General features: G+C 46.0%; 1 protein-coding gene across 5 annotated transcripts in view; it reads left to right on the top strand.

Annotated features, from left to right (window-relative positions):
* Positions 1-5,733: 5,733 nt before the first annotated feature.
* The window catches only part of SLC14A1 (solute carrier family 14 member 1 (Kidd blood group)), a 31,621-nt gene continuing 23,093 nt past the window's right edge, over positions 5,734-14,261 (top strand). Inside the window, exons 1-2 of one of the 5 annotated variants that reach the window (XM_034995698.1) lie at positions 5,734-6,000; positions 8,671-8,835. In XM_034995698.1, coding sequence (XP_034851589.1) covers positions 8,689-8,835 — 147 coding nt within the window. In that variant the 5' untranslated portion in view covers positions 5,734-6,000; positions 8,671-8,688. Of the gene's footprint in view, positions 6,001-6,084; positions 6,702-6,727; positions 8,836-14,261 lie in introns of those variants that run through there. The other 4 variants (XM_034995699.1, XM_034995700.1, XM_034995701.1 and 1 more) reach the window with 4 other exon arrangements.

The raw sequence follows: 14,261 nt of genomic DNA, 5'->3' as shown, positions 1-14,261 counted from the left end.
GGGATTGCCAGGGAAAAATATGTAAGAAAAGAGTAGAAAATATCAGCCAACGCTAGAGGCACTATGCATTTAGGAGCTGAGAGAAGATTCTGAAAGAGAAAAACTCACCACACTGAAGTCCTTGAAATTAGAACATCTTATTCATCTCTGAGTCATCCCAGTGTATGTTAGATGATGGATAGATGAGTGAATGGATGGAACAAGGAGGATGGGTGGGTCCCCTGGACAAGGAAATCTGGAGTGCAAGTTGAGCAGAAAAATGGGACTCACACTGGGGTTGAGGGTAGAGACAATGATAGGAGGAAGGATTTCACCTAATATAAAGCTGCCTTCGGGTAACTTTTTTCTCCTTCCAAGGCTGTAATAGATATTAATTTAAAGCTAGTTTCTCCAAAATATTGGGGGTGAAAAGCTATTGAGAAATGGTGGTCAGTCTTACATGGCAGTTGACTCCCTCTCTGAGATTCTGTAAACCCCAGATTCTGCAAAAACATGAGTCAGGAGGAGCCAAAACTCTGGGTGATGGATTAAGAGTCCACATGGGGATATTGCTTTGCTCATCCCTTGTCAGGGTGTTTAAATTTCTTACTGGATTTTCTTCCCTCACTCAACAGTGTTGAACTCATTCATCCTCAATATCTTGTGTGGGTTTAATTATGAACCCACAGCCCCTCGTCTTCAAAGATGACATTGCCTGAGCCATGTCTTAGATGTTCCTCTACAAAGAGGAAGGACTATTCTGTAACCACCCATGCTCCCCTGGTCCACTCTGTGACCTTGGCTGACACCGGGTATAGCTGGCGGGTATCCAGTATGTCATGCATTTGGGTGGTAGAGAGCGAACCAACCTATTCAGGAATCAACTCTGACTTCACTCCTATCAGCACATCCCAACCCACACAAGCTGCATGACATAACCGAATATTAGCCCTCTATTCAAAGATGTTCCTTGATCCAGGCTGGGAGAAAATAAATAATCTGGCTGAAAGGGGAAAGGACTTCCCCATTGGCAATCGTGGTGTCAAGCCATCCCACCTTCTTTTCCCAGCCCAACTATGAAATAAAGCTCAACTCCCTAAGCTTGGAGCCAATATCACTAAGCCTTTAATGATGAGGAAGCAACTGAATGAGTTCTAAATTACTTTCAAGAGAGAAACAGGGTCATGCCACTCCCCGACATTCATTTTCCCCAACACTTCAATCCCTTCCTCAGTCTACTCTGAAGAGATTGAAAAGAGTCTCCCCCTAACCCCTTCCCTATTGTCTCTCAATGGGAATTTTTTTTTTAATACTGAAGAAACAAAACACCAGCAGGACCATCACTAGCCAATATGGCCCCTTATGCAAAGGCATCCGGACATCCCTTTCCTCAAGACATTTTAGTGTCATCTGCAAGAGTTTTGTTGCAATAAATACATAAATGTCTAGGATGTTAATGGTACCACTTTAGACATAGTGCATTTGTGCAGTGCACAACCTGCACATCCTTAGGCACTGGCTGTGGAGACCAGAGACCTACATGATGGACCTTAACCTGACCTGAGTTTAAGTTAAAAACTGGAAAGAAGGGGGACACCTGGGTGGCACAGTCGGTTAAGCAACCGACTCTTGGTTTCGGCTCAGGTCATGATCTCAGGTTCATGAGATTGAGCCCCCCACCCCCCCAACACACACACACAGCCAGGCTCCACGCTGAGTGCCGAATCTGCTTCAGATTCTCTCTTCCTCTCCCTCTGCCCTTCCCTCTGCTTGTGCGTGCACTTTCTCTCTCTAAAACAAATAAATAAATCCTTTTTTTTTTTTTTAAGATTTTGTTTATTCATTTTGAGAGAGAGAGAGAGCACAAGCAGAGGGAGAGGGAAAAGCAGACTCTCCGCTGAGCAGGGAGCCCAACATGGGGCTCGATCCCAGGACCCTGAGATCATGATCTGAGCTGAAGGCAGACACTTACCATCTTGAGCCACCCAGGAGCCCCTAAAATAAATAAATAAATCTTAAAAAAAAAAAAAAACAGGCTGGAAATCAGGTGATGCATGGAAAGAAGACGTCTGATAGAAGTCATGGGGAGGGGGGCACTGGAGATTCTCTCGCCCTTGTGTGCAAGAGGAACAACCAGCTATTAAATGGAGCTGAATAATCGCATGACTGCACTCGAGAGCTAGAAATGTAGGCGCCTCCCGGGCTCCTGCCACCATCCAACCCGCAGCTCCCCTGGCAGGGCAGACCCGCGCCATGTGCCAACTGGCCTCGTGGCTCTACATCCAAGGAGCGCCTACCACAAAGGGTGCCCCCAAGAGCCGTCCAGGGTCAGTGGGAGTTTGGACTCTCCTCTGGGGCCTTTTGTCTGACTGTTTACCACACGAAAACACTGCGGGCTCAGAGCACACTGCAGAGGGACGGTGTGTCCTGGACTCCCCATCTTGGCCTCTTTCTTTGTGGGGGACAGGAAGAGAGGAAGGCAAGAATGAGAACGAGTTTCTCCCCCGTGCTCTCTTCCATTTAGAAGCCCCGGCTCGGGATGCAGGCGACACTCGGGGCAGTCCTCGCTGCACACTTGCTGAGTGTGGGCGCTCCGTTGCGCTCGTGGTGCACGTTACGTGTAAGGTAAACTGCCCCTAGATAAACTGAGCGAGGAGCAGTCCAAATGAACTGGTGCTGGAAGAGCTTCTGAGTGAAACAACAATTTAGAAACACTTACAAATGCAAGCCGTAGGGGAAAAAAATACTGAAATCATGACATTACCCATCACTTGGTTCTCCTTCTTCACTGTTTTCTTCAACTAGCTCTTATCTCCTCTTACATGTATTTTATGAAGTTCCTCAAAGCCGTTCTGGAAAGAGATCTGTTGTGAATAAAGACAACTATTAGATCCTGACCTTATCGTCTAGTATCTTCTAACCCAGGTGGGATGGTGTGGCATAAAATGTGTTTTTAATAAAAGCCGATAGCAGATCAGATGGTTAAGCGTCTGCCTTCGGCTCAGGTCATGATCCCCGGGTCCTGGGATCGAGCCCCGCGTCGGGCTCCCTGCTCTGCGGGGAGCCTGCTTCTCCCTCTGCCTCTGCCTCTCTCTCTCTCTCTCTCTCTCTCTCTCTCTCTGACTCTCATGAATAAATAAATAAAACATTTTAAAAATAAATAAATAAATAAATCTGATAGCAGAGCTGTGGTGGGGCCAGGGGGTACAGTCGCCTGTCTAGTGGGGAACAGGGACCTAAATTGCTGTCAGTTCCCCGGAGTGCGGCCTGGACAGCAGTCTGCTGGGAAAGTAGAGGACTAGAAGCTCAGTGTGAGCATGTGGCCAGAGTGGATAGGGAGGGGGAGAGAGAGAACTTTCTGGGGGCTCTGCACACGTTCAGTTGTGGTCGCGCCAGGCGGAGGGCTGGCAGATGAGCTCAGAGAGCCTGCAGAGGACAGGGGCACACACGAGGGTAAGTGCTGGGGGGAGATTTGGGGTGGGGGGGAGGAAAACAACATCAGGGCCAAAACACTCGGCAAAAGATATGCCATAAGTGATAGCAAAAACTGAGAAAAAGGTCATTAAATGATCAACAAGGGTTTAAAAACACCTGCGAACTCATGTATGCACCCATTGGGTGTCCAATTGCCCCTCTGCTCTCCGGCTCAGGGGATCCTCTACAAAGCCACAGGGACTGGCTGACAGCAGAACCTCGCAGCACAAAATCTTGGGGAGCCTTGTCAGCCACCTACCTGGTCCAGAGTTCTTGCTCAGCAGTCGTCTCCATGCTCGTAACTACATCTCCTCTGATGTGGCGGCCCGGAGGATTTTTCCCCTATCCAAGCTGGGAGGAGGGATCCCTTCGAGGATGTTCAAGGACCACCCAACCCTGAGTGAGACGGGCAGGCGTCAGGATGATGACACCTCCATGGGTCAGGCGCAGAGCTTTACACGTACCCTTGCCAAACCTCATCACATCCGTATAAAAGAAGGAAAGTTACCCCACGTTACAGGGAGGAATCTGAGTCTCGGAAAGGGTAGCTCACATACCTAAGGGAAAACATCTAGGAACGGACAAAGTAAGGATTCAAGCTCAGGTCCGCCTGACTCAGAAGCCCATGTGCCAGCACAATCTCGAATACACCCCCTAGCAAGGCTGCATTTTGTGAGCGGCCCCTCTGGGATGACTTTGCAGGGACTGGCAGAGAGGATGGGGAGACTAGGATGGAGGAGGAGGTCGTTCTGCCAAGAAGACTTGAGACCCAATCCTGACCAGGGCCACTGAGGCAGGAGGCTGCATGGGTGCCGTGTGGAGGTGGCTTCAGGGTGAGGTCTCTAACAACCTGTGGACGGCCGAGTTGATTAAGTTAATCAGCGAGTCGATGAAAGGCAAACAAGGATCAGCAGCTGGAAATATTGGACGGTGCTGAAGGGCATCGATGTACAAACTTTGGTGTTAGACTTTGGACAAGTTATTTAAACTCTGTGAGCCTCAGTTTCCTTATCTGCAAAACAGGGATAATGGCATTTACCCTCATAGGACTTTTGCAATGGTTGAAGGACTGACGGGAATAAATTGGTTTGCACAGTGCTCGGCACATACAGGGAACCCTCAACCTCTCGTGCCATTCTTATCATGATCATTCTTATTGCTATAGTATCGGGATGGTAGCCCATCTGCCTAAGTAACTCCTGGAAACTGGTATGGTTCCTTTCATTCCCCTACCAGGCCCTCTGACTATCCTCTTGTGATTCATTTTTCTCTTTCCGGGTAACCTAGGAGCTTATTTTCGCCTTATTTTACCAGGACAAAATGTTGGAGGGAGATTTCCCTGAAGTTCAGAACTGTAATCATGAACCCCGACCTCTGGCCTCCCTCCTAGGCCCCTGACACACACAGCCTGAGCTAAGACAGGGGACCCTGTGGTTTCGTAGGTGTCCAGTAGGGGGAGCCAGCGAGTCGTGGCTGCCTTGGGGACCTCGGACAAGAGCTATCAGCAATTCCAGGAGGCGGGAGGTCCAGATAAAGGACCATGACATCTACACAGCTCTCTGTGGGTTGTGTGGTTTTTGCTTTTATTTTTGTTTTGTTTTTCTTTAATTCTGCGCTCCAGGAAGTGCACCTGAGTTAGTTAGATTCCTGCCATCACTGAGCAAGCCACAAATACTGAATTTTAAGAAGAATGGGGAAAGAAATGGATTTTTCACTTGAATTTTAGATTACTCTGCTGTGGAATGTTTGCCTCCCGTCCATTCAAAGGCAGCAGTGTTTGTCCTGGGATCTTCACCTGGAAAGAAGGACATTTCGGGGAAACATTTATGTTTGTTTCCTCCTTACTGGGAAAAAGGGCAGGTGGGTTTCCAGAACATGAACTGTGTTCCCCTTGCCCTCCCCACCCTCACACCACACCCCTCAGGACTTTGCTGGATTCTTACGTCTGGGCAGAAGCTGTGTGGAGTCTAAGAGAAATTGAGAAATTTCCACGCTGGGAGCAGTCCCTTTGCTCTGCGAGTCTACTGTGTAGCAACTTGACCCTCAGTTTTTAGTTTTAAGTGATACTATGTTGATCTTTTTTAGTTACAAATATTCTCCAAAATATTTCAGGGTGAGAGTAGTTTCCAGAACAACGAGGGGAAGTAAAGATGAATTTGCAGGATTGTCCCTGGGTACAGACCTTGGAACAATGTAGAAAGATGGCAAAGCTGCTGGCACCAAATCAAGAACGGGGGGGGGGGGGAGGGGGGGGAGGGAGAAGGAGAGGGAGAGAAACATCAGCAGAGAGAGACAGAGAGAGGAAGAGAGACAGACAGACAGACAGCAGGTGCAGGACAGGGGACTGGTCCTCAGCAATGCTTTGGCCGGAGCTCCTGAAGTGGGAGGAGAAAGCCGAGGGCACGGGTATGCCGAGCTGGGTTCTGTGTATAAAACTGTTAGGTGCCTCCTCCCAGCACTATCTGCTCCTAAGCACCCTGCCTTTTACGAGAGCCCAGCAGCGCTTTATCAGCCAGTGCCTTCTGCCGCCGGGCAACCAGCCGGAGCGTGAGTACCCTCCTCAATTCTATTCATTTCCAACTGTCCACTGTTGCCAGTTTGTCTGCTTACTCCTAATTGTTCTTCTTTTTTAATGGAGAAATATGCCTCAGATGGTTGCAACTGAGTAGAAGCAGCAAAGCCAGAGTCCTGGGAGGCAGGAAAGCAATTTCCCAAAGCCGTGGGCTTCTTCCTAGAAGCCTGCGAGCCATGTCTTTGCTCACGATCTCTGAAACCGGGTGGGAGCAGCACCTGAGCTCCGTGTGCAAGAGGGGTTCGAGCAAGGAGTCCACTTTATGTGCCAAATGCCTCGGGGTTCATCAGTGCTGGAGAGGAGTTTCAAACTGTGTTTGTGAAATAATTGAGTGAAGTTGGAGACATATCAATATGACTCCAAAAAAGCGGGGTTTGGGGAATGGCCCTTTCCAAATATGGCTCTGCACCCCGCCCTGAGTGTGCCATCTTGCTGAAGGGAGTGTGCTTGCTACCCACCGGGAGAACCTGGTGTCCACCCCTGGCAGCTTCTTTGCAGCTGCATTTTCTGGTGTGGAATTCAGACCCCAAGGCTTCTAGGAGTGGTGCCTTCTGAGGACAGAAGTGTTTTCATCAGGAGATAGGAATACCCAACAGCACTGTCTTTGTTTCTGATTAAAGAAAATTAAGCCCCTCCTACCGCTTGGAACCAAAACCCACCCAAAATAAAGATTATCGTAAGTACCAAATAAATGTCAATGCTTAAATTCTCTTTATGATAGAGCATGAACGTTTAAATGTTTTCCTCTATATCTGTATCCAAAACTTTGTATTATTTTTTAAAGTGATACTTGAGCCACAGAAAATTGAAGACTTTCGGGTCTCTCCAACTGCACAGATTTCTAATGTACGCTGAGTTTTATTGCATGTAATCAAATAGGGAATGTTGGTTGAATTGAAATCTTGACATTGCCTCGCATTAGAATAAGTACTGCTTCATCTCACGAGTGATTTGGGTTATGAAAGGTGCTTTCTGACTCCTGCTGGAAAGCTCACCAGGTGCAGCTTCTAGAATATTCCTGGGATGTTCACTTTAGCACATACAGGTTTGTTGTGGATGTGTCAGTGATACAAAAGAATGAGGCTCACTTTGAGGTACATGTCTATTTGTCAGAAGAGTTCCTGCTTCCAGCTAGGGCATAAGGTGAAAGTGGGGGTGACGGGGCCCTTGGTTGTTGTTCGCCCCCACCCCAGGGTTATTTCAAACCAGCCATGAAGACAGCCTGTGTGCGCTATGTCACTGAGCCCTGACGCACACTGCAGACCCCATCACTCAGGAGCTGCTCCTTCACTGTTTGCTTGAATAGAATCTCAGGTGGCATTAATGTGCCTGGCTCCAAGAAGACAAAGAACCACCATAGCTTCCCTATTGCATAAAGCTCACTCTGCTGAGGAGACTTGGATGGTCCCCACTCTGAACCTGAGTCTTCTCTTCTATAAAGTGAAGGCTTAAATTGTGTGCTCTTTACAACCTCACCTAGCTCTCAAATGTTTCTCTCTGGGCTCTAAGAAAATATGATGGTGAGCTCAAGGATATTGTCCTCCTAGATGTGTGTGATTTGGGTGGCGGGGGGAAAGAGGGGTATGCAGGGGCCAAAGGGGTAAACACCTACACGGAGGGAACATAACAGTCCCTGCTTGTCTCTTTCTTCTTTCTTCTTCTTCTTCTTTTTTTTTTTTTAACTGCAAATAAGATGAGAGTCCTACCACTGGTTTTTCTTAATGCTGTTCTTTATCAAACAAACAAACAAAAATACATAATGCAACAACCCACAGACACTTCTGTTGGTACTTAACTAGCCAGATAATTTAACCATGGATAAACACACACACACACACCTTTTTTTTCTGAGACATGTCAATAGTATTTCCCACAATTGTGGATTTTTCAAATCAAACGAGTAAAAGAAAGTAAAAATTAAATAAAGGAGGGACAAAAAAAATACCACATACACACAACTTTTCTGGAACTTCTGAAAGAAGAATGATATCCTTGGATGCAGTGGACCTTTTTTTTTTTAAATAAAACTTACAAAAAGTTGCCACACCTGTTGAATTCAACTAAGAATTATTTTTTATTAACAAGGTGATATCCAATATTTAACAATTCTTATTCTGATACAAGAAAAAATGCCATTCAGCAGGATCTCAGACTGGGCTCTTGCTGTGCATTAAGAGTGTGGCTTTTACCTTATTTCAGAAAATAGAGCCCACCCCATGCCTTCTTCTCCTATTTGTAAAGAACAAGGCTGAGGGAAATTGTTGCATTGGTATTGGTCCTAACAGGGGGTTGCCTGAAGCATGTCAGAGCCTGAAGCCCACCCCTCCCTCTGGACAGGATTCAGATCGGCAACCTCCCGCTGGTAGAGAAACGCAGCAAAACAAAATCTGTGCGTTGGTCTCTGTGCAGGATGGTTTGCTATCATTTTATCCTTTTATTTAAGCAAAGTAAAATGAACGTTCTGTGTCTGTAGTCAGCTCACTGTCTCTCCTTGCCAATGGAAAAGCCTGCCTTCTCCGTTGGAGGTCTCCATCTGGGGCCACAGCTCTGCTCCCCAGGACCACACCGGGGGCACTCCTGCCTCACTCCATCCTGCATGCCGCGTGCTCATCCTGCTGATTCACGTCTTTTTGCCCTTTGTCAAGTATGGAGAGAGAGGAAGGATGAATGGACAGTCTTTGGTTACCGACGCTGGTGATGCCCCTCGTGGTCCTCTTTGGAAGGACCCTTGTGGAGATAAGGCTGGGGAGGCTGCGCTTGGAGGCTTCGCCCGGCTCAGCATGGCCCCAGCACAGGGGCCCCCGGATCAGGTATGCTCCCTCGGTGCAACCTCTGTCTCCGAGAACGTGGGCGCCTGCGCTCCAAGCTCAGGTGTGTCTCTTCGGAACAGAGCCCGGGAAGTGGGGTCCTCATGCTCTGCTGAGGGGCAGCGGGATGCATGGGAGTCTTGGTCCTGAAAGTCACACGGCACTCAACTTGGGTAAGACTGAGCTACTGAGTTTTGAGAACAGTGGAAAAGCTAGGAAAAAGGAGTCTGGGGTTATAATCTTACCCTGTTGCTACTTATTTAGAGCTTTTTCCCTTTATTTTCTTGTCTTTTTAGTTAAATTTAATGGCTGACTTAGATTTGAGGAATCTGAGCATCAGTAGAAGTCCCCGGCTGCATTGCCTTCCTGATCAGAATTCTTAAAAGTTCTCCAAAGAACTGCAAATCATCACACGTGATAAAATTCTAGGGTGAACTACAACCTTGAAGTTACTGGTTTCTCATAACCAGTTCTCCTGCCTGAGTTCTGGAGCAAGTCTTCAGGATCTGAAGGGCTCTTGAAGTGTTCAGTAGTTCAGAATAAATGGTTCGTGGGCGGGGTCTGCCACAGCACCGTCTGCTTACCTTGGGAGAGGAGCCCTCTCTCTCAGGCACGGTACCCTGACAAACCATCCCAACACGCAGGTACTAGGAAGACAAATCACAATAAGCCTTCTTCTATATGCTGGGCTGTGGACTCCCGACAGAAATAACTCAGTCTTCCGCTTTGGGAGTCCCGGCAAGGAGCTCAGGCCAAGCAGGTTCTAGATCACGTCTGACCAGTTGTAGTATCGGGTTTGGCATCTGTATCTCCAAAATCCCTGAGCTGATGGTGTATTTAAAACCCTCTAAAATAAGTAAATATATGTCGGAAATTTCGAGAACATGAATTTGTTCACCCTGAAATAACCTATACACTTTACTGTTTCTGTAGTTGATGGAAAAACTGGAATGTTTTCATTCAATGCTGCCTCTGTAGGAACAGATCTACTCAGTTATAGAAACTCAAAGCAATTGTGTCTGAACCTCTTGCTGTTGCCTGGGGTGAAACCTGATGCCTCTCATAAATTGGTCCTGCTTTACAAATGGGTCACTGGAGCTGAGGAAGGAGCTTACTGAGCAATGTTGTCAGTTATGAGATTTAAAGAGGAAGATATATGAAAATAAATGATAGCTATCATTAGCTATTATTTATAAAATAAAAGGTAGTTTTTCATAATTGCTTAAAATTCGAATCGTTTTCCATGTTTCACTATGGGTCCAGCTGAGCTCCCTACAGACTAAGTTTTGGTTCCTGACCTCCAGCAGTTTTCAATTTAAGAATTTCTTAATGCCGGGGAGCCTGGATGGCTCAGGTGGTTAAGCATCTGCCTTCGATTCAGGTGATGATCCCAGAGTCCTAGGATCGAGCCCCATGTTGGGCGCCCAGCTCACCCGAGAGTCTGCTTGTCCTTCTGCCCCTCCCCCAGCTCATGTTCACACTTACACTCTCTCTCTCTCCCCCTCAAATAATAAAATAAAAATAAAATCTTAAAAAAAAAGAATTTCTTAATGCCAAGGTTCATGGGCAATCTCACAAGTGCAGGTGTCTAACACCGTTTTGCCAAGACGAAATGAGCTTGGTCTAGAATTCATTGCATAAATAGCTTCTGCTTTGTGTAATGATTAATAGTTGGCCATTGTTTAAAAGCAGGCCACTTAGTTGGGTGGTGAAATAATACAATTGAAGTATGGTGGCTACTCGATAGAAAAATCAGTTACCCACATTGATTTTTGTACTGGGATTAACAGAAGCCCAAACTAGAGTCAGGATTGCAAGAACTAAACATTTTAAAAAGGCATAACTTTATTATCTTTTAATAGGTGTTTGTTGGCTATGATAAATGCAACAAGGATGGGGCCAAAACTATCTGTGAGAACCCCTTACTCACAGCCTGGCCACAGGGAGAAGCTGAGCTGGTTTGTCTGCATAGATTTGGGGTATTCCCTTGGTGGTGTGCTCTATGCCTATGAATTCAGCTTTCCACTGGTGCCTTCTGGGGTCGGAGAGTTTTGATGCTTCCCTACTCCACACGTACCTGGATGTGCTCTTGGCATTGCTTGCATGCTCAAGGTGGTTTGCCAATGTCTTTCTCCCTTTGCCTCCCTCTGGGATGACATCATTGATATTCTTCTTTTGTGTCTACCATTGGCACTGTGAAAACTTCATTTTTGTCTAGAGGGTACCATTCTGGTGATGTTGGTGCTTTCCCATCACACAGTTATCATGAGAAGTGAAGAGTCTTGTAGTGAACACAAGTCACGGTCATATTAGTATTTTTCTGAGGCATGCTTACTGTAACCGTGCCTTACATATTCTTATACTGTACAATTCTTAGGTTACAGCTTTTTGGTTTTCAATAGCTTCGTTCACTTTTACCTTTTCTAGTTTCTATACCTTATAGAATATTATTCATGACTGTTTTTGAAACATTTAAATAACCAATTGCAAAAATAAAGACTATCTGAGGCAGTTGCCCAATGTGGGGACATATTCAAGCAACCTTTGACTTGAAGAGTGTCTATGAGGGGCTTTACTTAGGCTGTGTCAGCACACAGAGATCGTTTTGTAAATAATTCTGCCCTGTCAAACCTTTAAAAACAAAAACATTTTTGTAAAATAGAAACTTAATTTAAAAAGGCTGCTCAGGACTTCTGGGGAAGATGGTGGAGTAGGAGGACCCTAAGCTCACCTCATCCCATGGATACAACTAGATAACACTCACATCGGTGTAAAGAACCCAGAAAACGATCCAAAGACTGGCAGAACAAACTCCACAACTAAAGGTAGAGAAGAGGTCACATCGAAGGGGGTAGAAAGGGCGAAGATGTGGTCAGAAGCCAACAGACCCACAGGTTGGTCCACATCAGGAGGGAGCTGTGCGCATGGAGAGGGGAGAGAAACAGACCCCCACACCAGGGAACCCACACTGGGAGGACGAATCCCCATAACAACTGGCTTTGAAAACCAGAGGGACTGAAATTCATGAGTTCTCACAACCAGCAGGACTTAAAACCTGAAATTTAAAAAATCAGTGGGCTTGGCTCTAGGAGAGCAAAGAGGGAGAGAGGAAACTGAGACCCCGGGCTCGCTTAAAGAGACAGCACAACAAACAGCCCCGTGGGGACACAGCATAAAAACAGCAGTTTGAAAAATGCCTGGGGCGTACAGGGGGGAGGGTTATTTACTCATCTCAGAGCCTGTCCTGGAGGGACAGAGCCCACTGGGGGACTCCTCCAGGAAGAAAGGAGCTGGCAGGCACCATTTCCTCCTACGGCCCCCAGCATAAGCACACAGACACCTGCAGGAGGAACCAGCCGTTGCTGATACTCTCTACCGAACTTGCTAATACTGCTTCCCCACTGCTCCGCCCCCTGCAGACAAACCTGCCCCAGTCCCAGCACCGCAGAGGGGCCCCTTTTGCTCAGAGCCAATTCAGGACAGTGCCACAGGCTTAGCAGGGTGCAAGCAGCCCCAGCAGGGACCAGCACCACTCCAAAGTGAGTCCTGTCCCAGGGATAGGGGAATAGAACGATGTACACCAGTCGGACTGCAGCCCCCACAGTGGGCTCGGGGAAGACATCAAGCCTGACTGCAGCCCTGCCCACCAACAAAAGCTTCTCAGAAGACAAGACAGGGAGAACAGCCTGCGGTTCGGTGCTGCTATATCTCTGGCAAATGCCTGGCCTGACTCAGCTCAAACCCAAGGCATCGAAGATTAGCCCACTCTTAATGCCAAGATCAAAGCCTGCCCACAAGAGGCAAAGAAGGTCACTGCAGATGACTGGACTGAAGGAAAAAGCAGCTCAGTCACAACAGCTGTGTGCACAACACACACAGAAGACTCCCCCGGAGCACCAGGTTCTGGTGAACATTGCAGGACACTACAGAACCTCTTCTTCGTAAGGTCATTGCTTTCCAGTGCGGGAGACACAGCTGACTTTCCTAACACAGAGAAACCGAAGCAGAGACTTAAACAAAATGAGGAGACAGAGGAATATGTCCCAAATGAAAGAACAGGACAAAATCACAGCAAGAGATCTAAATGAAATGGAGATAAATAATGTGCCTGATAGAGAATTTAAAGAAATGATCATAAAGATACTCACTGGACTTGAGGAAAGAATGGAGGACATCACTGAGACCCTTAATGATGAGATAAAAAAAAGAACCAATCAAAGATGAGAACATAATAAATGAAATTAAAAATACACTAGATGGAATAAATAGAAGACTGGAGGAAGCAGAAGAATGAATCAGTGACCTAGAGGACAGAGTAAAGGAAAGCAATCAAGCTAAGCAGGTAAAAGGGAAAAAAAAATAAGCAAAAATGAGAATAGACTTAGGGAACTCAGCAACACCATCAAGCATAATAACATTCACGTTATAGGGATCCAGAAGAAGAAGAGAAAGAAAGGGGGACAGAAAATTTATTTGAAGAAATAATAGCTGAAACATTCCCAAATCTAGAGAAGGAAACAGAAATCCAGATCCAGGACGCACAGAGAGCCCCCAACAAAATCAAACCAAGGAGGTTCCCACCATGACACACAGTAATTAAAATGGCAAAAAGCAGTGATAGAGGATTTTATAAACAGCAAGAGAAAACACATACAAGGGAAACCTCGTATGGCTATCAGCTGATTTTTCAATAGAAACTTTGCAGGCCAGAAGAGAGTGGCATCACGTACTCAAAGTGCTGAAAGGAAAAAAAATCTGCAGCCAATAATACTCTATCCAGCAAGGCTATCTTTCAGAGTAGAAGGAGAGATAAAGAGCTTCTGAGACAAACAAAAGTTAAAGGAATTGATGACCACTAAACCAGCCCTACAAGAAATATTAAAGGAGACTCTTTGAGTGAAAAGGAAGGACCATAAGCAAGAGAAAGGAAAGTAAGAAGCACAAAAGCAGTAAACATAAATATATCTGTAAAAATCAGTCAAAGGATTCACAAAATAAAAGGATGTAACGTATGACACCATATACCTAAAATATGGGGCTAGTGGAGTAAAGAATGGGTTCAAACTTAAGTGACCATCAACTTAATATAGACTGCTATATACAGAAGATGTTATATACAAACTGAATGGTTACCACAAATCAAAACCCAGTAATAGATATGCAAAATTAAAGAGAAAGGAATCCAAATATATCACTAAAGAAAGCCAACTAATCATGAGAGAAGAGCGCAAAAGTAGAAAGGAACAGAGAAGAACTACAAAAACAACCATAAAACAAGGAACAAAATGGCAATAAATACATACCTATAAATAATTACTTTGAATGTAAATGGACTAAATGCTCCTATCAAAAGACATAGGGTGGCAGAATGGATTAAAAAATGAAGAAGAAGAAGAAGAAGAAGAAGAAGAAGAAGAAGAAGAAGAAGA

Source organism: Mirounga leonina, unplaced genomic scaffold, assembly GCF_011800145.1.
Source record: "Mirounga leonina isolate KUSES-001 unplaced genomic scaffold, KU_Mleo_1.0 Mir_93, whole genome shotgun sequence".
NCBI lineage: Eukaryota > Metazoa > Chordata > Mammalia > Carnivora > Phocidae > Mirounga > Mirounga leonina.
Note: the sequence above shows the minus strand (reverse complement) of the source record. Positions and strands in the feature narration are given on the sequence as shown.